General features: G+C 43.5%; 1 protein-coding gene across 14 annotated transcripts; it reads right to left on the reverse strand.

Annotated features, from left to right (window-relative positions):
• Nucleotides 1–1,117: 1,117 nt before the first annotated feature.
• Nucleotides 1,118–26,177, reverse strand: prokr1a (prokineticin receptor 1a). 14 transcript variants are annotated; one of them, XM_040145491.1, is made up of 5 exons: nt 15,958–16,077; nt 15,773–15,851; nt 11,164–11,624; nt 4,855–5,550; nt 1,118–3,495 (listed from the first exon to the last, which is right to left on the reverse strand). In XM_040145491.1, the coding sequence occupies exons 3-5, from the start codon at nt 11,589–11,591 to the stop codon at nt 3,417–3,419; spliced, it is 1,203 nt and encodes a 400-aa protein (XP_040001425.1). In that variant the 5' UTR covers nt 11,592–11,624; nt 15,773–15,851; nt 15,958–16,077; the 3' UTR covers nt 1,118–3,416. The 14 variants fall into 14 exon arrangements, with proteins under 14 accessions (XP_040001425.1, XP_040001417.1, XP_040001416.1 ...); XM_040145483.1 differs by lacking the exon at nt 15,773–15,851 and adding an exon at nt 11,777–11,938 and having other exon boundaries at nt 15,958–16,075; XM_040145482.1 differs by lacking the exons at nt 15,773–15,851; nt 15,958–16,077 and adding exons at nt 11,777–11,938; nt 15,122–15,757.
• Between the last annotated feature and the right edge of the window lie 1,304 nt (nt 26,178–27,481).

The following is a 27,481-nucleotide window of genomic DNA, read 5'->3' on the forward strand; positions in this document are numbered from 1 at the left end:
ACTGCTGTTGGGATATTTCAGTCTGGACCCCTGCGGTGAAGTTGGATTGAAATCCCAGGAGCCGCTCTGGCTGAAATGATACGTGCCTTTGTGAAATGTGTGAAATCAGAGAACATAAACTCGTCTTCGTGTCAACCTCAGACATGACCTCTGTGTCCTCGACGGCAGCTACGGCCCTGGTGTGAAGCGAGCGTGCAGAACCTGTTTCTTTCTGCTGCTCCGTCAGCGGCTTTTTGTTTCTCGTGCGTCGGTCACGTAGCCGCAGGTTGGACCACAGTTGGACTGCTGCCTCATTAAAGGGCCGTCGGTGGAGGCGATGACGAGAGCTGACTGTTGGACAAACCAGCTCTACGCGATGTCCGTTTGCTTCCAAGTGGCTCCGAGGCCGACGTCAAACTGACAGACTTCTCCTCTCTCTGTCTCTGAAAATGGTAAATCCACATCCTGAGCAAACACCTGGCCTGTGCACAAAGCGTCTGACATCTTAACTGTAGCCCCTTCATCCTACTCGACAGCGTTCACGCTGTACAAGGTCACAACCGAAGCGAGCGACGCTAGTCTTTTAACACGAGGAGAAGAGCAAAACGGTGACACTTATTAATCCAGACTGGGATTTCCGGCGTAACGTCACTGTTCCAATCGGGTCCCAGTACAACACTTGCTGGTTCCTACTGGTACTTCAATGTAGGTTCAGTTGAGGGAAACAAGACTGTGGGGAACAAGAGAGAGTAACAGCTGGTACTTCAGACAAAGTGTTTTGTAAATACTGGGCATCTACAGCTTCACTACTGGGAAACTAAACTGAAGTCTGGGGAAAATGGTGTCAACAACTTTTTTCTTATTGCCTGAGTAGTAAAAAGGGGAGGAAGCCTCACGTCGTGTTGGTTATAACTGAGAAGAAGCAGTCTTATGGTTCGGGGGGCGTCTGTTCAGACCACATTATCTGTGCGTGTCTGTATTCGGGCACGGCCCCGAGTCGTTCCAACCGTAACCAGCGCGTCAGCGTTCCCGCGTGAAATTGGCGGAGTGGCCCTTTAATGTTTAACGTAACACGACAACAAACCTCATTATTGACCATCATTTAATGTGAAAGAAACATTTCAGGTTCAGTCATGAACAGTGGCGGAAGAAGAACTCAGACCTTTTATTTAAGTAAAAGTAGCAATAGCACAGAGTAAAAATACTCAGTTACAAGTAAAAGCATTCAAAATCCTACTAAAGTAAAAGTACAGAAGTACTGTCAGCTTCATGAAGTTAGAGTATCACAGTAAAAGTACTTCAGACTTAGTTCTGATTCACTGATCTGGATTCAGTTCCTGGACTTTTCTCTGGTCTTTATCGGATCATTTTCCTCTTTGGCCTCAAACAGTTATTTAAATGAAACCGAGAGGATCAGAGGAGAAACGTCTCTAACGACTAATAGACACCTGAAAATCTGACAAAAGCAAAAGCCAGGAAGGTGGGTGTACCTCAAAACTCTACTGAAGTAGTTGGGTTTCGAGCTAAAGGATAACGGGACAGAACGGTACGACCCACCCCAACGTGTCGGCTCTGCTAACCCTCCCTGAAGGAGAGTGAATCTGTGTTTAGATTTCCGTCTACGTGGAACCAAACTGAACCTTTTTCAAGATTGTCATGACTGAGGAACCCGTCAGCTCCCTCCCTACCTACAGATACAGTTTGAAAGTTGTACTTTTTGTTGCTGCAGTCGTGAATAAACTAGATTTTTGAGAGGGTGCACCAGCAGGGATAAAGGAGTTTAAACAGCGACGGCAGCGTCGCACGGAGCTGCTCTGAAGTCAAACTGCGTCGTGAGTCAGGCAGCTGATGCTTTGCATCCATTTGTGATCATCAACAGACGGGCGGCCTCATGAATTTCAACAGGGAACAGCTGCCAGAGCCGGCGTCTGAGCGTGAGCTGCAAATACTGCGTTCAAAGCGCTCTTCATCTGCTTTACACGAGCACACGCCGAATGTTTCTAACACTGCTACTCCGGCGGGGAGGGTAAACCCTCCACCCAAACATCGCACTGTTTCCCCTCATCCTTTTCCTGCTGGAGAAAACGCACCCTCTCCGCTGACTTTCATCATTACTCTCCTCATTCCACATTTTAACAAAGGGAGGAACTGCTGTGAAAGATTGAGAACACGACGGTCGGACCTTTTGGCACCGAGCCGGAACTGGAGGTTCGGCAGCGTCCCGGCCTGGATCAAACTGTAAGGTGTGCACGGAACAAAAGTAACCTGGTCACTGATGTGACCCTCACACAGCGGTGAGAGTAGCCCACATGAACCTCGGGGCGGGAGGAGCGTCCCCCTGGCAGAGCGTCCTTCCGTCTGTCTGTGGTCTCCTCTCAGTGAAGGCGGCACCGGACGTCGGTGACGGACTTTTATTTGTAATGGAGTATTTTACAATGTGGTATTAGTACTTCTACTCAAGTAAAGGATCTGAGTTCTGTTCATAAAGTTTAAACATCCCATAATCTTAAACTGTATAGTGAGCTTTGAAAAATGGTCAGAGGGGAAGTTATGTAAACATGTTCTGTACATAAAGGAGAAGGCTTCTGTTAATTCTATATTTTTCTCATTGTCAACAAATCTTGTGCAGATCCAAACCAACAATCTCTCAGCACCTTCCCTCCTCTGTCTGTGGCTCTCAGCTCGGAGCTCATTGGTTCCTACTGGAGACGTAGATCTTTAAAATCACCTCACAAATATAAAGTTTTATTCTTAAAAAGTCTCAGTCATTTTCCTAAAACAGCTGCTCACTGTAGTTTTTTATCGGACAAACAGGAAGAAATGTATAAAGCATTTGTTGGGACTACTTTCAGCAGCGGATTAATCCACGTCTGGTGCTGTAGCGAGTATTTGTGGCAGCAGGATGGTGTGTGTGTGTGTGTGTGTGACTGAGTCATAATAAACTACAGTGTGTGTGTTCATGGTGATGAAGGAACGTGTCCCCCAGAGCAACAGTGTGAATCACCGATGTGTTGTAATAGTTTTCTGTGGCTCAGAGGCATCAGATCTATCAGGCTGTAGATACACACACACACACACACACACACACACAGTTCTGGTTGGTAGGAGACGCTCAGTGTTGGTTTGGCTCTGCTGACAAGAAGAAAAACTACAGTATCAAAATATAACATCAGACTTGAGAAAGATTGATGGGGTCCTTTCAGAAGTTTTCTTCCATAAAACAGTCAAACCTTTCACAACTTATGACAAGTCTCCTCAGAATTTTTCTCTCACACACAAAAAGGCTCCCGGTTGTCCACACGTAGCCCAGAGACAGTCTCACGGTGTCTCCGCTCAGGCTTCAATGCTGTGATGTGCTTCGTGTGGTCGACGATTCACTGTCAGGGAGACACCTCCGTCCATCCGGCTGCTGTCCTCATAGTCTCTCAGACATACACTCAAACCTTTCCAAATGTTCTTGAGGCATCCAACCCACGGGATTCTCGGGTTCTCCTGGAAGTCTTTAATGCAGCTCTCCTGTCATGGAAGAAGTAAAAATAAAACCACCAAAATGTCCTGGAAAACAACGAGCAGTCGTGCGAATGTTTGTAATGTGCAATAAAAACACTGCTGTGGAACTGTTCCATGAAATCATAGATCAAGAAGCAGCTCTGTTCAGGTTCAAGATCAAACTGTCTCATGTTGTAACATCTTGAACTAACTCGGGAATTAATTAGTTTTCCAAAAATTTTTTTCCCTCAGTAAATCTACGTTTCAGACTTTTCTTTTAACAGTAGCCTTGATGTTTCTCATCACAGGCCCACGAAGTCTCCTTCATTGTTGAACCCCACAATAATTCAAAGGCTTAGGTTTGGTTTCAGAAGTCGAGGACACAGAACAAAGTTGGGCGAGTAGAACAAAATAAATAAAATGGAAATGCTGTGTAAAACTAATGAGCACTGTGTTTTACTGCCTTGTCTTTGATTGAGGCTCGATTCTAGCGTCTTTTTAGGAGAATAGTAGTATTAGAAATATTATTTATATTATATTCTCTCTCTCTCTCTCTCTCTCTCTCTCTCTTTGGGCAAAAAACTTACATTCCTCCATTGTAACCGATGGACATTATGTTACGTCCATTGCTTAAAAACATCTCAGCTTTGTTTCTGAAAAATCCTTTTTTTTTCCCTAGTACTGCAATGCCCATGATCCTCGGAACCTCCTGACTCCAGCCGAAGCCCTGAAATCGGAGCTTTAGAATTTACAGAAAGTCACTTTACTCAGGAACAAAACACTGAGCCATGGCTGCCAAAATTGATCCAAAGCGTGAATTTCTCCAGCGAGTTCTGCAAACCTGAACCACTAACTGCACAGAAACAAAATGCTTATCTGAAGGTTTCTTAGAACAATGCTCTCTGGGATTCGTAGTTGGCTTCTTTACTAAACTTGTTTGGCCCCCAAAGGAATCCATCAGAGAGTAAGGGCATTTTTATACATGGAACTATCCTACAATAATTAAACTTAGAACTGCAGGTTCAATCCCTGAGTTTCTCCAAAGGTCCTTAGTTCCTGTGGTGGAAATGGCCCGCCTGTTTTTGGGAGATATGAGTGAGATTGTTACTTCAGGTACATTTCCGCTATTACATTTGAAAATTCCAGAAGGATTATTTCTCGAACAGGGTGGGAACCCTGCAACGTACAGACAAAATTGAGTTCTTAGGTTTCATCTCTCTATCTCTGGACACTTAAAGCTTGGCCGGTACCCCCCACCTTCCACATGCATGTTTCGGCAATCCAGGTGATTAACCCCTGTTGTTTTCTGTTGCACATGGATGTGGTTGCTGTAAAGCTGCAGCAGATCCAGTGCACTGTTTGAACCCTCAGATTTTTGAGCTCTACCTCAGCCGAGTTCCCTCTACGTCCTCCGTCACTCGGAGGGAGGATGTCCGTGCCTCACCTTCATCCGCCGACTTAGTGACCACGAAGGATACCAGCTTCAGCGGGAACTTGCCCGCCTTCTTCAGGCGCTTGGAGTTGTTTCGGACACTCACGAAGCAGAGGGTGTTGATGACCCCGTTGCTCATGGCGACGCACTCGATGATGTAGAAGGCCACCAGGGAGTTCCTGTCCCTGGAGATGAGGGTGGGGTAAAAGTCCCGCAGCAGGGTGAAGCCGTAGTACGGCGCCCAACATAGGACATAGGCGACCAGCACCAGAATCAGCACCACCACCGTCCTCCGACGTCTCCGGAGCCTCTTCCGGATCTGCTGCGTCTGGAAACCCGGAACATCCTTAAACCACAGCTCCCTGGAGATCTGGATGTAGCAGACAGCCATGACAGTCACAGGGCCCATGAACTCCAGAGCAAAGATGAGGAGGAAGTATGAGCGGTAGTAGACCTGCTGGTCCACCGGCCAGATCTGAGCACAGAAGGTCTTGTCGGTGCCACCTTCCACATGTGGGTACGTCGTCTCAGAGGCCATGTAGGCAGAGGGGATGGAGATGAAAATGGGGACGATCCAAACGGTCAGGATCACACAGTACGCCGTCTGGTGCTTCATACGAGGCTTCAGAGGGTAGAGGATAGCCATGTACCTGCAGACACAAAGAAAACAATGGCCTGAATGTGGGTCATACACTTTGGAGTATCAAACACTCAGAAAGACGAGGTTACTGCTGTGGGCTTGAAAGGTGGCTTTCAAGTGGTCAGTTCTTTATAAAGAACAGCGACTGTGGTCACCTGGACTTACTGTTGCAAATGGAAAATTTAAGTTCAATGGGCCAAGCTAACTTTGGTCTCGTCACCGCTCTGTTGTGGAGATGCGGGAAACTCGGACTCCAGCAAACGTATGCCGTGCAAGCAGCACAAGCCTCCAACCGCTTTCATACATCGTATTGGCCGAATATAGGACGATCCTGATTATAAGACTACCCCCCTTTCCCAACATCTGTTATCTATAGTTTAAAAAAAAGGTTATAATCTGGAAAGATATACAGTAGCTAAAACCAGTTGCACCTGTATTTAGTCTTATTTTAAATATGGCATCAGGCAGTGTGTTATTCCTTTTTTCTGCTCATAAAAGTTTAAGACAACATCCGTTTGAAGTTGTTGTCATTTCTGCCTCTTTGGATATAATTTATTTTTTGGAGGATCCATTTCAGAGGATGACAAATTGATTTAGGTTTTATTTTTCACCTTTAGAGGAGGCACAATACTCAAGATTAGCAGCTGTGTTTGATGGAAGGTTTCCAAACTGCTGGTGCCTCCTTTTCAAAGCAAACCAGAAAACTGTAATGAGTCTAGTTTGTGTGAAGTGTCTGTCAGATGTGATGGATTTTACTGTTATCAGCTGCGTAATTGTTGTACTCCTGATCCAGATCTGAGAAGGACACGATCCGACACACTGCCAGATGTTTGGCTGTGAAGACTCACAGAATCAAAGGGGGAACCAGAACCACATTTACACATACAGAGATTATTTGTCTTCCATCTCTACAGATGCTATTTATACATGTAGGGGGAGTCAGCTGTGATTAATAAGACATGTGGGGGGGGGAGGGGGGCACTGCTGGTCCCAAACTGAAAGCTACAGCCGATGATGGATTTCATTCAGAGGCTGAGGAAAAGCCCAGAAGCAGCTTTTATTGTAGCAGAATGTAAATCAGCTCCAGTCAGATTGTCCTCGGAGTCCTGAGGGCTGTTCTGGGATCTGTTTGATGCAGGGCAACCATGAAGTCCTGTACAATATCACCTGCTTCATTTCAAGCTCTTCGGGTTTACAGACGTGTCCATAAACCTGACTCACAGGAGCCTCCAAACTGAATGAAAAGCTTCAGTTGAACAGATTTTTATATCATTTTGTGTATTTTGGACCGGAAGCCGATAAGATCTCACCACTGCCACGTTCTTAAGAAATTAAATCTGTTCAGTTTCGATCATTTCATTAAATCTGCTAATATTAAACTCATCTTTAAAAGCCTAAATAACCAGGCCCCACAGGGGCTGAGTGGCCTGCTGGTTCCTTTCTGGGTTTCTGGCTCAGTATCACGAGGTGCGTTCAGTAAGTGCGTTCCAACAGTAAGGAACCCTTTAGTACACCCTCCTTAGGACAGATGGCTTCTGTTTGGGGAATCAAGATGTGGAACTCTTTACCCACAGAAGTCAAACTAGATCATGACTGGGATCATTTTAGACTCAAACTGAAACAGTTTTTAAAGCGGGATCAGTGCTTGGTACTTTAATTGAATCATTGTTTGTCAATTGTTTGTCTTGTGCAGTTTTGTGTGGATTTTCTAGATGAGTTTTGTGCTGCTCTGTATATATTTCACTGTCGAATTTTATGAATGTTAAAGGTCCAATAGAGTGCATCCAATAGAGTTTAATAAAGCAGCCGCCAAAGTGATTTCTCTTGTAAAAGAGAAACATACTGTTTGAAAACCCTTCCACTCAAGCATAAATCTCAACTTGGTGTGGCTTTTCTCCCGCCGATGGACTGAAACTTACACGGTTTCAATGGTGAAATGAAAATGCAGGACAAATTTTTTTCACAAAGCTTCATGATTTACGAAGAAAAAATATAAAATGAATGGATTTTTTTCAACTCCACCTTCAAAATAAATCAAAAAGATCTATTTAAAAACAACAATGGCAAAATATGCAAAAATTATTTCAGTATCATTTTCTTAAGTTGAAATTTAGAGGTTAGGGTTCGGGACAGCAACCTCCCAGTTGAAAACACCCTATAACTGATGATTGTATATGTTAAGTTTACTGTTATCTCAAATATTATTATGATTTTCAGTAGATAACAGAATGATCTTAGTTTACATCTAAGATTTGCTTTTTAAATTTGTTTTTTGGTTGACAGGTTTGGTTTGGTTTGACAGCAGTTTGCACCAATTTGGTAGAATGCCCCATGAATGTGGGAGTTATATTTGAAAACGTCGACACACACCCGTCTGTCACAGCAGAAAAAAAAAAACCTTGAGCAGAGGTTGTCCATCCTTCCTAAATACGCCCCTTCTAATGATCACCGAGTAGCTGTCACCATCAGCACCGACCCCCAAACCTCACCTCCTTCAATTTATGCCTACATCACCACAGACTGACAGAAGTCATTAGTCTCTGTTAGACAAGATCAATGAGCATCCAAATTCAGACATGATTAACTGGCAAAATGAAGGGAAATAGATAATCACAGAGACCAACCGACACAGGGGCGTGAACAGACTGGGATATAAAGGCAAGATGTGTGCAAACGTTTGATGATGACATCAGATATCAGGTTTTATTTGTTATTCACTGCCTCCAAGTGCTGCTAAAATCACCAAAATCAGTTTCTAACTAACGCTTGGTCCCAAATGATGCTCAGTGGATGGTTTTCGGCTTTAATTTTATGGTGAAAGCTTAGTTTAAGGAGAACAGAAAATATCCAGATCTTGTTTGGGAATATTGGAGCTTTATGGAAAGAGGAATTGGGCACAAGGAAAGGGGCTTTGTGGCTCTACCTTCTGCTATAAAATACTCCAGAGGTTTTCTGTTGGATTCAGGTCAGGGGGCACACTTGGTCAGGTCATACTTTTGACTTTTTTCTTGTGAATTTTGCAGTGTGTTTGGGATCATTGTCATGTTGGAAAATGTCTTTCCTGTCAAGCCTCTTGAGACCTCGATTCATTTTTTAATCAGTATTTGTGTACAGACCTACATCCAAAGCGCCATCTATAAATGTCATCTATAGATGGCGGAGTGGATGTACTTTTGGGGCCCATAGTTTTCAATGTAGTCTATCTAACCTGTTTGTTTTTAATTATGCATAAGATCAAATACCCAACACTTCAACTTAAAAACAATAGTTATTGTAAAATGAATAATTTAACACTTTAGTGATATTGCACGGGGGTCTGCTCAGTATTGTTGTAAACTGCATGTACCAAATTTGGCAAAGATTGGATGAAATTTGAAGAGTGGTGGATAAAGTAATGCAGAAAAATTTAATGTTTAGAATAATTTTACCTCTACAACTAACTGTTCAGGAGTTATGAACTAAAACATGGTACTTTATAACCAGCCAAATGTTGGCGCTATCTGCACCAAAATGTTATCACTTGTTCCTTGGCTTGCGACCTAATTATACACCAAATCACAACGACACTCGACTACATTGCCCCTCTAAAAAAGAAGATAATAAAACAAAGAAGGTTCCATGGTTTAACTACCAAACCCACATATTCAAGCAAACTACCCTAAAACTTGAAAGGATATGGCGTTCTACCAAAATGGAAGAATCCCGCTCAGCCGGGCATGATGTCATAAAGCATATAGGAAGACCCTCGGTAAAGCCAGAGCAGCCTATTACTCATCTTTAATAAAGGAAAATAAAAACAACCCTTGGTTGTCGCGGAGTTCCACAAGGTTCTGTGCTTGGACCAGTTCCAATCACCTTATATATGCTTCCTTTAGGCAGTATTATTAGGAAACACTCCATAAACTTCCCCTGTTATGCAGATGATACCAGATTGTATTTGTCAGTGAAGCCTGGTGAAACCAGTCAGTTAGCTAAACTTCAGGTTTGCCTTAAGGACATAAAGACCTGGATGACCAGCCACTTCCTGCTGTTAATTTCAGACAAAACTGAATTTATCGTACTTGGCTCCAAACGCATCAGAAAAACATCTAATTATATAGCTATTTTAAATGGCTTTGCTCTGGCCTCCAGCACCGTTAGGAATCTCCAAGTTCTCTTTGATCAGGATACGTCCTTTAACTCCCACATAAAACAAACTTCAAGGACTTCCTTTTCTCACCTACGTAACTTTGCAAAAATCAGGCACATCCTATCTCAGAAAGACGCAGAAAACTAGTCCACGCTTGTGGACTAGTTAAATTGTTACCTCTAGGCTGAATTATTTTAATTCCTAATTATCAGGCTGTCCCAAAAAACCTTTAAATATTCTCCAGCTGATCCAGAATGGTGCAGCGTGATTACTTTTAGGAACTAGGAAAAGAGATCATATTTCTCCTGTGTTAGCTTCTCTGCATTGGCTTCCTGTAAAATTCAGAATAGAAATTAAAATCCTCCTCCTCACCTACAAAGCCCTCAATGGTGAGACACCATCACATCTGAAAGAGCTCATAGTCCCCTATTACCCCACTAGAACACTGCTCCCAGAACGCAGACTTACTTGTGGGTCCTAGAGTCTCCAAAAGTAGAATAGGAGGCAGAGCCTTCAGTTATCAGGCTCCTCTACTGTGGAACCATCTTCCAGTTTTGGTCCGGGAGGCAGACACCCTCTCCACGTTTAAGATGAGGCTTATTACCTTCCTCTCTGATAAAGCTTATAGTCAGGACTGGTTCAGGCTGGTCTTGAACCACCCCCTAGTTATGCTGCTATAGACCTAGACTGCCAGGGGACTTCCCATGATGCACCGAGCTCCTCTCTCCTCCTCTTTTCCTCTCCATCTGCATGCATTCATATGGCATCAATACTTGTCACTAACAAGGCTTCCTCTCTCTCCTGTAGTTTTGTTCTTTCTGGTCTCTCTCCTCTCTCCTCCTGTCGCTCTCTGCAGGTGTTTCTGCCCCTGGTGCTGCAGAGTCTGGATCTGTGACTGTAAACCACCTACTCCCCCGATGATCCTGCTCAACATCCACTGCTTCAACTATTATGATTATCATCTATTATATTTCGTTTTATTAGTATTATTATTAGCCCTATTATTATAATTATGAGTTATATTAATAGTCTCATTATTGTTACACATCTTTATGTTATATGTCGACTGTGTTATGTTATATGTCGACTGTGCTACGCCCCCCCTCTCTCTCAACCCAGCCGGTCGGGGCAGACCCCTCCCACCATGAGATGGGTTCTGTTCAAGGTTTCTACTTGTTAAAGGGAGTTTTTCTTGCCACTGTCATCAAATTCTTGCTCATGGGGGAATGTTGGGTCTCTGTAAACACAACTATAAAGAGTCCTGGTCTAGACCTGCTCTACATGAAAGGTGCCCTGAGATAACCTCCTAGATTTGGTGCTATATAGATAAAACTGACTTGAATTGAATTGAATTAAATCTGTTGAGTAATAATTGAGATATTTTGGAAACCGAGCATCAAACAACCGAACCAAAAACCTAACATCCTTGGTGGAAGTACTAATACTAGAAGACTAATCATGGACTCCAAGGTTTGAAGGAGCAGGTGAACTCACCTGTCCACGGCGATGGCCAGCAGCGCATTGGTAGACACATAGAGCGAGACAGTTCGCAGGTAGTTGGTAGAGGCGCAGAGCAGCAGGCCATGATCCCATGACAGCTGCTTCACCACGTAGTAATCCAGAAGGAAGGGACAGCACACCGCCGCCACCAGCACGTCCGACACGGCCAGGTTGGCGATCAGCAGGTTGGTCAGGTTTCTGAGCTGCTTGTAACGGGCAAGGCTTGCGATGAACAGGCAGTTACCCACTCCACAGACCAGCATGATGCCCACCAGGACCACGGCGATGACGATGGTGGCCACGAAGAAGGCTCGGCCCTGTGTGGTGTCCGGGATCTCATCCAGAGGAATCTCGTAGTCTGGGCTGTCACTGGCCAAGAAGTAGTCTGTTAGCGCCAAACTGCTGTTGGTCAGGTCACCCATTTTGGATCAGGTCAACATGCCCAGCTTTAGAGTCTGGAGGGTTCGGGGCAAACAAGGCAAAGGTTAACATTTAATCCCCCCAGTGAATGATGAAATTCACATTTGGGCCAATTAGAACATCTTTGTCTCCTCTTACAAATCAAGGTCAAAGATTGAAATACAGCAGTGAGGGACTGTGAAGGAACCTGCAGATTTCCAAAGGAACGTTTTGAAACCTTGGGGTTTGGGTTTAACACTTCCTTTGTCAAATAAGGAGCCACAACATCCTACTTTGGACAGGGGGTGGCCGAGATGGGACGATCAAGTGACAACCATCATGGTTGAGTGATTGTGGTTGGCTGAGGCACCTGTCATTCGAGAAAAGATGTTGCCAAACAGAGTTCTCTAAAAGCTTTAAAATAATCTTTTTATAGAAAAAACAGCCAGATTTACACTTGAAGATGTAAAATCAGTTCTTGGTGTTGTGTTGAAAACATTTCATTGTATGATAAGACTTTCTCATTCATTTCAACACACTCGTGGTTCTCTTAGGATAACTCTACCTCTCCTCCACGCTGGTCGTCATTTTGTTGAGATGCACCATTTCCCAGATTTTAGTCAAAATCTCTTGTGGCCAGTTTTCAGACATTAAAATGCAACTCGACTGATCTGATCACAGCTGGACAGCAACAGTATAACACTTACAGTAGCCTAAACTTTGAGAAAGTAATTTTAACTCAATATCCACTTACTATTTTTGCTGGAGCTTTCAACCTTGAAAGAATAATGTTGAAACCTTCAGGAAAAGCTAGTAGGTGGAGCTTGTGATGGGAATGTTTTGTCAAACTGCTGTTTCCAAGATCAAAATGAACCTTAACACCAAACAACTGAGACATGTTGAGAATCCAGCCACAACAGACTAATTCACACCTTACAGTACTGAATTTTTAAAAAACCTTTACATAGTAAGAGATCTGAGGCAGCATTTTTGAATTATCATCTTTGTCATCCATGCTCATCTTATTGTTAAGTATTCAAAATAAACACGGACCGGTGGGGGGAAAAAAAATGTAGACGGTATTAAACTTAACTCGGAAATACAGCGCTCCCTCCAGGCCAATGTGTGTTTTTAAAAAATGACTGAAAATGAGACAAAACAGAGCAACAACGCACATCATCACTATCTACTTTCAGGTGTACAAGACCTCTGAACAAGAGTTTGGGTACACGATGGACAGGTCACCAGTCTATCATCGGCCTCTCACACACATGTAGACACTAGATTTAGTCTTTGACGGGTCTTTTGCCCTTCGGTGTGACCTGAGATATGTTGGATTGGAGTTTTTAGACGACTCATTTTCATAGTTTTGCTGATGGAGTTATCAGGTTACAGTGTTCATGTAGAGTACTTGTTAGATTTGTCCACAGGTTGGGGAATGTTGCGTCTCAGCTCTGACATCTGAGAAACTCTCAGAGTGGGCAGACACACCTCTACTGCTCTGATACAAGAGCTTTTTTTTTTGGAGTCAACTGACTTTAGGTTTGTTCTCATCACTGATCATTGTTTTCGCTCAGCCTGGCATGATGTGGTAAAGCATATAAGAAGGCCCTCTGTAGAGCCAGAGCAGCCTATTACTCATCTCTAATAGAGGAAAATAAAAACAACCCTTGGTTTCTTTTCAGCTCTGTAGCCAGGCTGACAGAGTCATAGCTCCATTGATCCATGTATTCCTACAGCTCTCAGTAGAGACGATTTCACGAGCTTTTTAATGATAAAATTCAAACTATTAGAGACAAAATTCACCACCTCCTGCCCTCAACCGGCTGCGACTTATCTTCAAACACCGGAACCTTAGAAACAGCTTTAAGACCTTCGCTGTAAAACCTTCGCAAACTAACTTCAACATTGTCTTGATCCAAACCATCTTGTCTCTTGGACCCCATCCCAACTAGGCTGCTAAAGGAAGTTTTACACTTAGTCAGCAGCTCTCTACTAGATATAATCAAACTGTCTTTATTAACAGGCAATGTACCACAATCCTTTAAAGTAGCTGTAATTAAACCTCTTCTTAAAAAGCCTACTCTTGATCCAGATGTTTTAGCCGGCATTAGACCCATGTCTAACCTCCCCTTTCTCTCTAAGATCCTTGAGAAAGCTGTCGCCAACCAGTTGTGTGACTTTTTACATGATAATAGTTTATTTGAGGATTTTTTAGTCAGGATTTAGAGAGCATCATAACACAGAGACAACACTGGTGAAAGTTACAAATGACCTTCTTACTGCATTGGACAAAGGACTTGTCTCTGTACTTGTCTTGTTAGATCTTAGTGCAGCATTTGACACCACTGACCGTCATACCCTATTACAGAGACTAGAACATTTAATGAGCATTAAAGGACCCGCTCTAAGCTGGTTTAAGTCCTATTTATCAGATCGATTTCAGTTTCTGCACATTAACGATAAATCCTCCGTATACTCAAACGTTAGTCAGGGAGTTCCACAAGGTTCTGTTCTTGGACCAGTTCTATTCACCTTATATATGCTTCCTTTAGGCAGTATTATTAGGAAACACTCCATAAACTTCCACTCTTATGCAGATGATAACCAGTTGTATTTGTCAGTGAAGCCTGGTGAAATCAGTCAGTTAGCTAAACTTCAGGTTTGCCTTAAGGACATAATGACCTGGATGACCAGCAACTTTCTGCTGTTAATTTCAGACAAAACTGAATTTTGAAGACAAAACTTGGCTCCAAACGCATCAGAAAAACATCTAATTATATAGCTATTTTAAACGGCTTTGCTCTGGCCTCCAGCACCGTTAGGAATCTCCAAGTTCTCTTTGATCAGGATGCGTCCTTTAACTCCCACATAAAACAAACTTCAAGGACTTCCTTTTCTCACCTACGTAACTTTGCAAAAATCAGGCACATCCTATCTCAGAAAGACGCAGAAAAACTAGTCCACGCTTTTGTTAGCTCTAGGCCGGATTATTGTAATTCCTTATCTTCAGTGACATGAATTTTAGATCCTCAGTCACACCTACCTTCCGCAGGTCATATCACATCATGATACATTAAAAAGTCATAAGGAAGTGTCTTCCTGCCAGAAAATAAAATAAATAAATAAAAGATTAGAATGATAAAAATTAAAACCAACCACTTAACTTTGGATAGTCATTCAGATTATGATAGTAAATTTTAAATTTGACATCTTAAAATCAAAATTTTGATAGAATATCATCTCACAATTAATGAAGTCAAAATTCGACTTTCTCTTGTATTATGATGATCTATATTTCAAGGTATTTATTTATTTTCATGGCATGAATGAGCTTCCATATATCTGTTGAGTTAAACTACTCATTTCTTAAAAGTATATATAATGCAGTTTGATTTACAGATTCTTCATCAGTCAAATATAAATTAAGCAGGTTGCATAAACTGAACCTAAGTGTGTTTCAAAAAAACTGGACAATTTGCCTTCAAATTGATTGTGATTTATATCAATTAGCGTCAAGACATTTGGATTTTTAAGATAAGACACCACATACTGCTCTTTGTCTCCATCCGATGGTTCAGAAACACCACCGTCCCAGCTTTTATTATTCATTTATTGTATTTTATTATATGTTATTTATTTTAGAGCCACGACAATAGTCGATCAATTGATTGGTGGATTAAAAGAAAATTAATCTCCAACTATTTTTCGAGCAAAAGTGCCAAAACACTCTCAAACTCCAGCTGTTCAGATGTGAGGATTTGCTGCTTTTCTTCGTCGTGTGTGACAGTAAATGGAATATTTTAAAGTTTTCTGACAGTTTTTCAGACACACAAGGCAAACTGAAGACATCGGGGTGAGCTCTGCCACGGTGTGAATGTCTGTGATGATTAAAAGAATAATTACCCATAACATTAACACGACAGAACAAAAACCCACTTCATGCCACTTTCAAATAAATACAAGAGCTCAGATGTGACTTGAATCAGAGTTACAGTATAAAAATGTTAAAATTAAACATTTTGTTTTGTTTCCTTTTTTAAAATTTGCATTTTGACCCCTTGACTTCTTTCTGGGACCGTTGGGGACCGCAGACCAGAAATTGAGAACTGTCTCTGGATTAGAAAAATCTGAAATAATCCTCAGAGGAATCTGAGACAGAGACTATTTCGATTGAAACGCACACACACACACACACACACACACACACTCAGCGCAGGGAAGAATAAAGTGTCTTTCTACAGGACGCGTGTTGAAGCTTCTCTAACATCCAGTGGTTCTCGCTGTGAAACAGGTTGAAGAAGATCAAACAGCAAAAATAAAGATTTAGAACAAACAGAAAGTTTCAAAGCGAAAATCTACATTTAATGCGTGAATCCAAAATCCGACCTTCAGGTCCGATTCGCATCTGGACATGAAATGATGGAGTTCAAGAGGAAAAGGACCTTTCGTCTGTTCCGGTCAACGTCGCCCAACCGAGGAGGATTTTGAGAAAAGGAAAATAACGATACAGACCTGAAGCTGCTTCTCCGCGCGCTCTGCTCCACGGAATGACGAGACGAGCGCGAGGCGCGTTCACGAGTTACAGCGACCCGACACACACACACACACACACACACACACACACACACACACACACACGCACACACACCTGTACCAGCAGGGCATTCAGTCAAACGGGTTCAGACCCCTTGGCTTCATTGTGTTGTAGATTTTATTTTAAATGGATAAAATGGCCATTTTTCCCATCAGTCCACACTCAATAGTCCATGAGGACAGAGTGAAAACATGTTTTTAGAATCTTTTGAAAATGTATTAAAAACCAAAAACAGAAACCTCTCATTCATAAAAGTATCCAGACCCTTTTCTGTGGCTCCAAACTGTGGTCAGGTGCTTCCTGTTTGCTTTAATTAGCCTTGAGATGAGTCTAGAACTGTGGCAAACTGAACTGATTGGACAGAGTTTAGAAAGACAGCCACCCACACACCTGTTAACATAACGTTCCGCGATTCACACTGAATGTCAGGACAAAAACCGAACCATGAGGTCCGAGGAACTCTCTGTAGACCTCCGTGATAAAACTGTGGCGAGACCTAGATCAGGACAAAGGTCAAAAACCATTTCTGAGCTTTGAGTGTTCCCAGGAGCACAGGGGCCTAAATAAGTCTGGAACCACCAGGACTCTTCCTGGAGTTGGACGTCCGACCAAACTGAATAACAGGACAAGAAGGTTCTTGATCGGGGAGGTGACCAAGAACCCAACGGTCCATTAAGAGAAGTCTTCTGCAGAGACGAGAGAACCTGCCAGGAGGACAACATCTCCATCAGTCAGGTCTTTATGGTAGAGACGTTGGACAGAAGCCACTTTGAGTAAAAGACAGATCACAGCCTGGTGGGAGTTTGTCAAACAGATTTTAAAGAGGAAAAAGATTCTCTTGTCGCGACCTGAGACTGAGGCGACGGTTCAACTTTCAGCACGACAGTGACCTGAAGCACACGGCCCAGACAACGCTGGAGTGGATCCAGGACAGGTCTCTGACTGTCCTTTAGTGGCCCAGCCCAAGTCCAGACTTAAACCCCATGGAAGACCTGGGGAGAGACCTGAAGATGGCAGTTGACAGACACTTCGTGTCCAGTCCGTCGGAGCCTGAGAGGATCTGCCAGGAAGAACGGGATCAACTGTCCAGATCCGGATTCAAAGCTTGTAGAGACTGAACCAAGAAGACAAAGGGGCTTCTACAGAGAACAAAGAGTAAAGGGTCTGAATACTTTTGTAAAGAAGAGGTTTCAGTTTTTAATTTTTAATAAATTGCAAAATTTTTAATTTAAATTTTAAATTTTAAACTGAGGAGTTTATTTTGAGTTTCATCCAGTGCTGGGAAGTAACTGAGTACATTTACTCAAGTACAATTATCAGGTTTTATACTTTAGAGTATTTTCATTCAATGCTACTTTATACTTATACTCCACTACACTGCAGAGGGAAATATATCTAAATATTTTTTAACTACACTACATTTATTTGAAATCTTTAGTAATTAGTTACTTTGCAAATTCAGATTACGAAAACAAAATATACTTACCAAATGAAATCAGAATATACTGTAAAATAGCCCAGAACTGTATGTAAACTAGTTCATATTAGCTCTTAAATTAAGTCACGCTAAAAATACGATTGTGTATTTAAGGCCCAGTGAACAGCGTGAGACTCCAGCTCATACTGACGTCATTAAAGCATAACTGTAGCCCACGGATTCAACCTGAGGCTCTTCTTGCTGCAGTACATTGTGGATTCAACCCACAAAAACTGGTGCTCAGGGCTCATGGAGCAGCTGAAGTGGGAATATATAACATGTCTGTGGGTGCTGGGTGTTATACCGACCATCATTTCAAACTTATTTGTCTGCAAAATGCCGGCTGAGGATACCAGGACCGGATCCATCCAACCAGGTGAATAAACTTCACGAGCCATTTGCAGTTGTCTTTGTGCTCTCGATGAAGGAATAAAACACAATTCATATGAAGACTGGACAACTCTCAAAGTTCTAAGGGTCATGAGAATTTCAGGATCAGAGATCAGAGGAGCGAATGTTGGGCTCAGGCAGGATGAAAACCCGGAGACTTGCTAACATCTGGCGCCGAACACCTGCAGGAGTTGAAGCGTCTCAACATACTTCAGCTGTGAAGACTCCAATCGAAGCTGGATTCACCATCCTCTCAGACAAAACTTTTTATCCCAGCTCGGACAGCTTCGGTTTCTAGTCGGAGTCGTCACCTGTGATCTCCCCGGCTGCTGTGGATGTCATGAGACAACCAGCCATGGAGACAGGGAGAGCGGACAGTTACACGGTGAATCCGTGTCCGTACCGCTGTGGACACGAAGGCAGCTGTGCGTCAGCACATCCCGACCAGCAGTCCTCCTCCCCCTCAGCACCTGCAGCGGGGCACCGTGCCCTCACACTGTGCAGAGCTGCTCAGAGGCCAGCGGCAGATTCCCATTAACCAGCTCTTACCGGGCGTTAGGACCAGAAATGAAGAAGCAAGGGGGGCCGCGATTGCGTGGGCGAGTTCCTTATATCGGCACGGGTCGGCTTGAGTAGCAGGTCCGTGAGGTTTTCTTAGCAGCCCAAACACTGCCCAATAGTGCTGGAGGAGAGTAAAAGACGTCAGGTTTCGTGCTTACTCCTTTTTGAGTTTGCACCGGTACATACTGCGTCTGGAAACGGACACACCCTCACACGGCGTGACTGAAGTGTTAGACAACTCAAAAGTTCGAATATTCACAGGTCGACTCTGAACCTGGGTCTGGGGAGAAACACCAGCTCCCAGCACTGCTGAGCAGTGGATTATATTATGATGAGGAGGGATTTTACAACTTCGGAAAGTTATTACATTACCAATCATTCATAAGCCTTTAGTTTTCGACAATTGCATTGCAGCAAAAAAGTTGAGCCAGTTATTTAGCTAGAGCTGTCTGCACTAAGGTACAGTACGGAATGGGAGCTAACCCGGGTCCACAGCTGCCAGATTTGGCTCACTTTCGATGGTGTGGACTTCGCTAGGGCTGATTCCTTATTATTATTTATCATTCTGGCATGAGTCCACCAACTAGATGAGCTGGATTTAGGCTGCCGTTCTGGCTACTTTAGAAGCAGGGGCTTTTTTGTCACTGCACCAGGGTACATGCTATGAATCTGCCTCTCTGCGTGACTCCCGCCCTCCGTTGTGACAGAGGAAAGTCATTCCGGGTGGAAGTATATACACCGGGGTCACGGCGGGCTGAGATTTAACACGGAAACGAGAGAAGCTCTGAATCTGGAAAAAATAAACCAAAGTTACAAACGTACAGACATTAACGAGACGACACGATTATTTTCCTGAGTAGAAATACATGTAAAGGAGGTTGTTTTTGTCCCGTGACCAGTTACAGAGCTGTCATGACATTTTTCTTTTGGGTTCAGTTTTTAGGAGCGTTAAGACTCTTCAGCCCCAGTGAACATACGGCTCTGAAAAAGATTAAGAGACCACTGCAATACGATCAGTTTCTCTGATTTGACTATTTATAGGTATGTGTTTGAGTAAAATGAACATTTTGTTTTATTCTATAAACTACTGACAACATTTCTCCTAAATTCCAAATTAAAATATTGTCCTCTAGAGCATGTATTTGAAGAAAAGGACAAATGGTCAAAATAACAAAAAAGGCGCAGTGTTTTCAGACCTCAAATAATGCAAAGAAAACAAGTTCATATTCATTTTTAAACAACACAAAAACTAATGTTTTAACTGAGGAAGAGTTCAGAAATCAATATTTGGTGGAATAACCCTGATTTTCATTCACAGCTTTCATGCGTCTTGGCATGCTCTCCGCCAGTCTTTCACACTGCTGTTGGGTGACTTTATGCCAATCCTGGCACTTTGTTTGGTGGCTCGTGACCATCCATCTTCCTCTTGATCACATTCCAGAGGTTTTCAATGGGGTTCAGGTCTGAAGAATGGGCTGGCCATGACAGGGTCTCGATCTGGTGGTCCTTCATCCACACCTTGATTGACCTAGCTGTGTGGCATGGAGCATTGTCCTGCTGGAAAAACCAATCCTCAGAGTGGGGAACATTGTCTGAGCAGAAGGAAGCAAGTTTTCTTCCAGGATAGCCTTGTACGTGGCTTGATTCATGCGTCCTTCGTAAACACCCATCTGCCCGATTCCAGCCTTGCTGAAGCAGCCCCAGTTCATCACCGATCCTCCACCAAATTTCCCAGTGGGTGCGACGCACTGTGGCTTGTACGCCTCTCCAGGTCTCCGTCTAACCATTAGACCACCAGGTGTTGGGCAAAGCTGAAAACTGGACTCCTCAGAGAAGATGACCTTACTCCAGTCCTCTATGGTCCAATCCTTATGGTCTTTTGCAAACCTCAGCCCTTCTTTGCTTCTCATTGACGAAGGGCTTTTTTCTAGCTTTACACTTGAGCGCTGCCCCCAGGAGCCTGTTTCGAACCATTCTTGCCGTGCACTTCACCCCAGCTGCCATTTGCCGTTCTTTTTGTAGGTCACTTGATTTCATCCCACGGTTGCTGAGTGACATTCGAATGAGGTCATGGTCATCTACTTTAAGCCACGGTCGCGGTGGGGTCCACCAGACTGAGATATCTGAACAACTCTTGGATGGATTACCATTAATATGGAAAATGGACATTCATGGTCCCCAGATGATGATCCACTGACCTTTTCTTCGGTGCCGCCATGAGGTCGACATGTGTTGATGGACTACCATGAGCGTAAGTTCAGACATTCATGATCCCCTCAGGATGAATGGCGATGACTTCGGTGATCAATTGTTCACTCGTTCACTAGTCTCTATATAACGGACACTCAACAGTTCGCTCAGTAGCAAGCAGTAAAATGAGATTTCAGACACTTAATCCTCATGGTTTTGGGTCGTCACCGTCGGCCGCGGAGACCTGCAACATTAATTTTCTCATCTGTAAAATGCGGAGTGTTGCATTGTGGGATTGTTAGCGGTACATGTGTACATGCCATGGACTACTTACCTTTTTAGTTCCATCATGGAATTTCTGAGGGCATTAAAATGGCGGACAGTTCAGACACAGCCAACGACAGTAGCCTATAAAACCGTCCTGGGGTTGGTCAGCGGAGACAGAGGCCAGGATGAAGGGACGCTCATCGCTGATTGGGTTCGTTCCCATTTTTAAAGGGAAGAGTTTGACACTACAGGAAACTCTCGCCTTGAATTAGATGAGAAGGTAAAGTTCAATCTCATGTCCGTATGCCTGGATGTAATTAGCTTAGCTTAGCATACAGACTGGAAGCAGGGGGAAACAGCTAGCCTGGCTCCGCCCAAAGCTCAAAAACCCTCCTACCAACACGTCTAAAGCTGACAAATTAGCACGTATGTCATTTGTACACAAATACAGAGGAAATGTAAAAACAGCAGTTTGTGGATTTAAGGACGCTTCTTGCTGGAGCTATTCCTTGGTGAACAAGAAGTCAAAAAACAGCTTCACTACATAACTCCCCCTAAACCAGAATTGTGTTGGTAGGTATATTTTTTATGTTTGAAATTCGGAAAGAGCCATAGCCCCCCCCCAGGTCCGCTCTTTATGCTAAGCTAAGCTAATCGCCTCCTAACCCATGCTCCATACTTCACACACAGGTAAGTAAGTGTATTTCCTGAAACGTCAAACTCCACAACTGATAAAGCTGTAAGACAGTGGTGTCCAACCTGAGGGTCGGGACCCCTCCAGAGGGTTGCAAGATAGATCTGAGGGGTTGTTTGCGGTGGCCCTTAGTGCAAAACACAACACCAGAACAGAAAACACAACCACATTTCACAAAATGCAACAACATTTGACAAAACAGCAATAGGTTATAAACTCTGTGCTGACTGGAGTTCTCTCCAATCACAAAGAAGAATTGCGGTCACTACTTTTTATGTTTTGTTGTGTTTTTCCGATGTATTTTTTTCTGCAACGTTGTTGAGTTTTGTAATTTGTCGCCGTGTCTTGCACCTCAAGGCCACTGTACTGGTACCGTGATAAACAAGACGGAAAAAAAAATCGTATTTTTCTGACTTTTCTCTGATCTTTGAGCATTTGTACTGTGAAACGCCAGACATTTTCACCTCTTCAGACACCGAGAACTATTCAAAATGTAACAGCGAGAAAGGAACATCATTCTCCATCATACGCGACCTGTGCCGACATAAGACACGGTGCGAGTAGACGCTGATTTACTCCAGAGGGTCACGAGCCAAAAAGGATGGGAACAGCTGCACTAAGAACAGCTGAATCACCAGAGCATCGTTTGTTGTCTCCAACACTTGGACACTGTGACTGTAATGAAAACTGCAGCCTTCGGCGTCGAAGCATAAATTGTGTCGATGACGACCTCATATCCTGTTCACAGCCAAGAGAGATAAAAGATCACAGAAATACACCAGCTAACATCTCTCTCTCTCTTTCTCACACACACACACACACACACTCTCTCTCTCTTTCTCTCTCCCTTTCTCTTTCTTTCTTTCTCTCTCTCTCTTTCTTTCTCTCTCCCTTTCTCTTTCTTTCTTTCTCTCTCTCTCTTTCTTTCTCTCTCCCTCCCTCCCTCTCTCCCAGGTTGTCGTCTGCTTAGAATGAGCTGTTGACGTTCAGGTAAACATCCCGTCCACCGTTTGTTCCCAGGGTCTCTGCCGTGATGGATTTGTCTGCACAAAAATACTCCGGACCACAACCATGATTTACCGAAGTGTGACAATACGGCTGAGTAAACGCAGACTGACTCCAGATCAGAGCTCATGTCCTGCTGTTTATCATAAGACTTGTGCTGGTTTTGTTTTCTTAGACACACATGAGACAGGACGGAGGTCTCAGGGACACTGTCCGCCTTGACCTGTGGCTGGAGACTGACCGGAGACAAAGGTCAGTGTCAGAGAAAAGTCCAGATCTGTTCAGAGTGTATGTTTGCATTTCTGCCAAAACAGTTTGAAACTACAACCTCTGGTCTCTGATAAAGTCGGACTCGTGATAAACATTCACCTGATTTCTGATCGATCTGAGTGACTTCTGTGTTTTTTTGTCAAATCCGTCCACCCACATCTACGCTGATGCGCGTGGACGGATTTGACAACCGGTCGAACCTTAAACGGACGCTCCCACCACCGATTTCAGACATTGAGCCGCTTGTTCTTTCCAAACAGTTCAGCCTTAGTTTCATCAGGACATTTCCTCGATGGTGCTGTGGAGAGTCAAGCTGCTCTTTGACAACCTTCAGGCACCGTGATGTTTTCATTGGAGACCAGCAGCTTCCTCCTCGATGTTCTGACGCTGCTCCGCGACCGGTGTATGGAGACTCATGAACTCCAGTGATTCCTTTAAGCCTTCAGCTGTTGCTCTTCTCTTTCACCTCACTGATCACTGTGTGTTGTGTCTTTGGAGTCGTTTCAGCTGGACGTCCACGCCCAGGGAGAGAAGCCAAAGAACTGGACCGTCTCCATCTCTAGACAGTTTGACTTTGGACTGACGAACACTTAGACTCTGTGGGACGACTCTGTAAACCTCCCCAGCTTTAAACAGATCAACAAATCTTCATCCCGAGTCTTCTGAGATCTATTTTTGCGTGAGGCCTGGTTCACATCAGCAGATGGTTCTCATGAACAACAAACTCATTCCTCACTCACTCCACTATGGACAAGAACAACACGCTGATTTTTGTGTTATTAGTTCAAATAGATTGTGTTTTTCCATCATTGTAACTTAGATGAAGATCTGACTGTAGCTTAAGACAATTTTTTTTACCGAAATGCAGGTAATTCCAAAGGTTCTCTTACTGTTTCTTGCCATTTTATACGTCGATATCCGAGTCATGCTTTTTAATCTCTAATCTTTCACAGCACTTTATTTTTCAGGACTGTTTGCAAGTGAAATATGGAAGTGAAGCCTTTCCACCCACTTGCTGCTTTAATTCCCCCCCGGCATCATATGAGAAGCAGGAATTATGAATCAAAAGAAATGTGACACATTCATAAACACAAGATGTGTGTGTGGAGGAGAGTCAGACCTCTGAGCCAGCAACCATCACTCTGAAAGAGTTACACACAAAGAAGTAGCTTGTTTTATCTTGCTTCACAAAGCCAAGAAACACTACATGCAAAGATAAACACAGACAGCCTCCTAAGCATCACAGTCACCTCCATAATTAAGACATCAGAGCAGAGGGGTCCTGGAGGACGAAAAAGCCAATATAAACACCATGTGCCTTCGCTTCTGCTGAACTTTCCATGTTAAAAAGAGACGGAGCTACAGGTATCCAAAACAAAAACCGCCCAAAAAAAGGTTTCACCACATAAATATTCTATTTACTTTACTCCATTTACTTAGTAATATAAGCTAAATTTAGAGAATAGGACTTTGGAGTTTGTTGCGCCTCTGACCACACCTGACAGTGAGGTCACGGTGTCCTGACACACCCCTGGAGTACACAGCACGGTGAGGAGTCAAACCACCGGAGGTCCCCAAACAACGGATGTACAGGGGGCTCTTTAAAGCTGCACTAATCAATATTGTCATGTTAACAATAGTTCATACGACAACCACCTGACTCTGCGGCTGCCCTCAGTGTTTTAGCCTCTTCTGTCTCCTAGATTTGGTTTTGTGAAAATGTGATAGAGGTAGTTGAGTCGAGAATGAAGCAAAGAGAAAGAAGCTCGATCCTTGGCTCCTTCCTCACTCCTCACGTGACCAATCACGGCGTGAAGTGGGCATCGCTGGTTTCAGAGGGTGACAGAAACGACACAGACCCCCCCGATCCAACACCAGAAAGGTGTGCAGGAAGGGGGTTTCCAAAGATATTCGACCATCCAACAAACACTTGGATGGATGATGGAGTATACTAGCCCCCACAGCTTCACAGAGCCTGTGGCATGTTGTTTTCCAGAGAACACCATGTTTCCAAACTTCAGTTTGGTTTCCAGTGCTGTTCCTGTAGGTTCACAGTATTTACAGAAACATTCAAGTATCATTGATTTCTCCTTTCTTCTAAATGTCCAGTTGTTTCTCTCTTGTTCCTCACAGTCCTGTTTTCTGCCAATGAAGTTTTACTGGGACCTGATTCATAAACGTCTCCGACCGTTGTGTTTCTCAGTCATGGTGTGAGCTGATAACCTGAATTCTCCAGCGAGAACATCACTCAGTTTCAAACTCCAGGTTCATCTCTGTAGTCTCATAAGATCATTCAGCCCTCGCCGCCAGTCGATTCCATCCCTTCATGCTGAAATAAACCAGTTCTCCCATCACTGTGAGGATCACCACCAGTAAATATTCTCCTCTTAACGCCTGCTGTCATCTGCCTGGTAATTAACAGTCCACAAAGTGCTGAAGCGTGGATGTCTGGCCTCGTTCGGCCGCCCGCTGATCAATAACTCTCCTCTGGTCATATAGATGAGCTGAAAACAAAACTGACGTCGCTGTCAGTCGATATGGTGAAATATGGTGCTCGCTGCCGGCACAGTGAATGATGTCAGACTCTGAAATTACACAAATCAATGACCACTGGAGACAGAAATATGACTGACACGGAGCTAAACCTGCCGTCTCAAGTTTAGAACATGTTCTGTGCTGCTCATTACATTATGTATCAATGATTAAAATCACTCCTAATATGTGGAAATGAAAAGAGGGTGCCACAAGTGCAGAGCCGGATCTTTAGGAGGTCATTTACACAGAGCTCTATGTCTCCATATTTTAGTCAGTTTTGTTCTGTGCATTTTTAATTTACTGGATTACTAAAATGATGGGATATCACAGCTGAATTCGTTTTCTGAGGTGGCTCATCAATGTCAAACTCCTAAAACAGCTTAAAATGCTCTGCATATAGAGTTTTCAGAGTACTCAGACCCCTTGGCTTCGTTGTGTTGTAGATTTTACTTTAAATGGATAAAATGGCCTTTTTTCCCATCAGTCCACACTCAATAGTCCATGAGGACAGAGTGAAGACATGTTTTTAGAATCTTTTGAAAATGTATTAAAAACCAAAAACAGAAACCTCTCATTCATAAAAGTATCCAGACCCTTTGCTGTGGCTCCAAACTGTGGTCAGGTGCTTCCTGTTTGCTTTAATTAGCCTTGAGATGAGTCTAGAACTGGACTGGAGTCCACCTGTGGCAAACTGAACTGATTGGACAGAGTTTAGAAAGACAGCCACCCACACACACACACACACACACACCCCCCACACCCACACACACCTGTTTACATAACGTTCCGCGATTCACACTGAATGTCAGGACAAAAACCGAACCATGAGGTCCGAGGAACTCTCTGTAGACCTCAGTGATAAAACTGTGGCCTAGATCCTAGATCAGGACAAAGGTCAAAAACCATTTCTGAGCTTTGAGTGTTCCCAGGAGCACAGGGGCCTAAATAAGTCTGGAACCACCAGGACTCTTCCTGGAGTTGGACGTCCGACCAAACCGAATAACAGGACAAGAAGGTTCTTGATCGGGGAGGTGACCAAGAACCCAACGGTCCATTAAGAGAAGTCTTCTGCAGGGATGAGACAACCTGCAGGGAGGACGACATCTCCATCAGTCAGGTCTTTATGGTAGAGACGTTGGACAGAAGCCCCTTTGAGTAAAAGACAGATCAAAGCCTGGTGGGAGTTTGTCAAACAGATTCACTGGTCTCCCTAGAGACAAAACTGAACCCTTTGGACCAAACTCCAAACACTGTCTCTGGTGAACACCCGGCTCTGCTCATCACCTGGTTAATACCACCCCCATGGTGGAGTATGGTGCTGGCAGCATCGTGCGATGGGGGGGCTCCTCTGGTCAAGACTGAGGGAAGGATGAATGCAGCCAAATACATAGATCTGCCAGGAAGGATGGGATAAACAGCCCAAATCCAGGTGTGTGAAGCTTCTAGAGACTTAACCAAGAAGACTGGAAGCTGTAACTGCTGCCAAAGGGGCTTCAACAAAGAACTGGATTAAGGGTCTGAATACATTAGTAAATGAGAGATTTCAGTTTTTTAATAAATTTGCAAAAATTTCATGGGAAAAAATGACAATTCTATCCATTTGAAATTAAATCTAAAACACAAAGTGAAGATGCCTGAATTCTTCCTCGAACCTCTGAATATGCTGTAAATTAAAGTCTTTCAGAGTTTCCTACCATTATTTTATTTTTCATTTCATTTTTTTTCCTTTTAATTTGCTAGACTGGGTTAGGGTTAACCCTAATAATCCGATATTTCCAGTCCTCAAAGACGCTGATTGCATTACAGTCACAGTATTATCCTAATATTAATTCCAAGGGTTTAAGGCGCTTTGGCAGTAAGTCTGTAGAAAAGTGGACCCCGTTTGTTCCTGAGGAGCCTGGAGGAAAACTCATATCTGAAGCAAAAA

The sequence above is a fragment of the Xiphias gladius genome, chromosome 15, assembly GCF_016859285.1.
Source record: "Xiphias gladius isolate SHS-SW01 ecotype Sanya breed wild chromosome 15, ASM1685928v1, whole genome shotgun sequence".
Lineage (NCBI taxonomy): Eukaryota > Metazoa > Chordata > Actinopteri > Istiophoriformes > Xiphiidae > Xiphias > Xiphias gladius.

Coding starts and splice junctions, on each gene's coding strand:
- prokr1a (XM_040145492.1), bottom strand. CDS start 11,591: ATGGGTGACCTGACCAACAGCAGTTTGGCGCTAACAGACTACTTCTTG. Junction 5,551..11,163: donor CTGGCCATCGCCGTGGACAG/GTGAGTTCACCT, acceptor TTGTGTCTGCAG/GTACATGGCTATCCTCTACC. Junction 3,496..4,854: donor GTAGAGGGAACTCGGCTGAG/GTAGAGCTCAAA, acceptor CTTCCATGACAG/GAGAGCTGCATTAAAGACTT.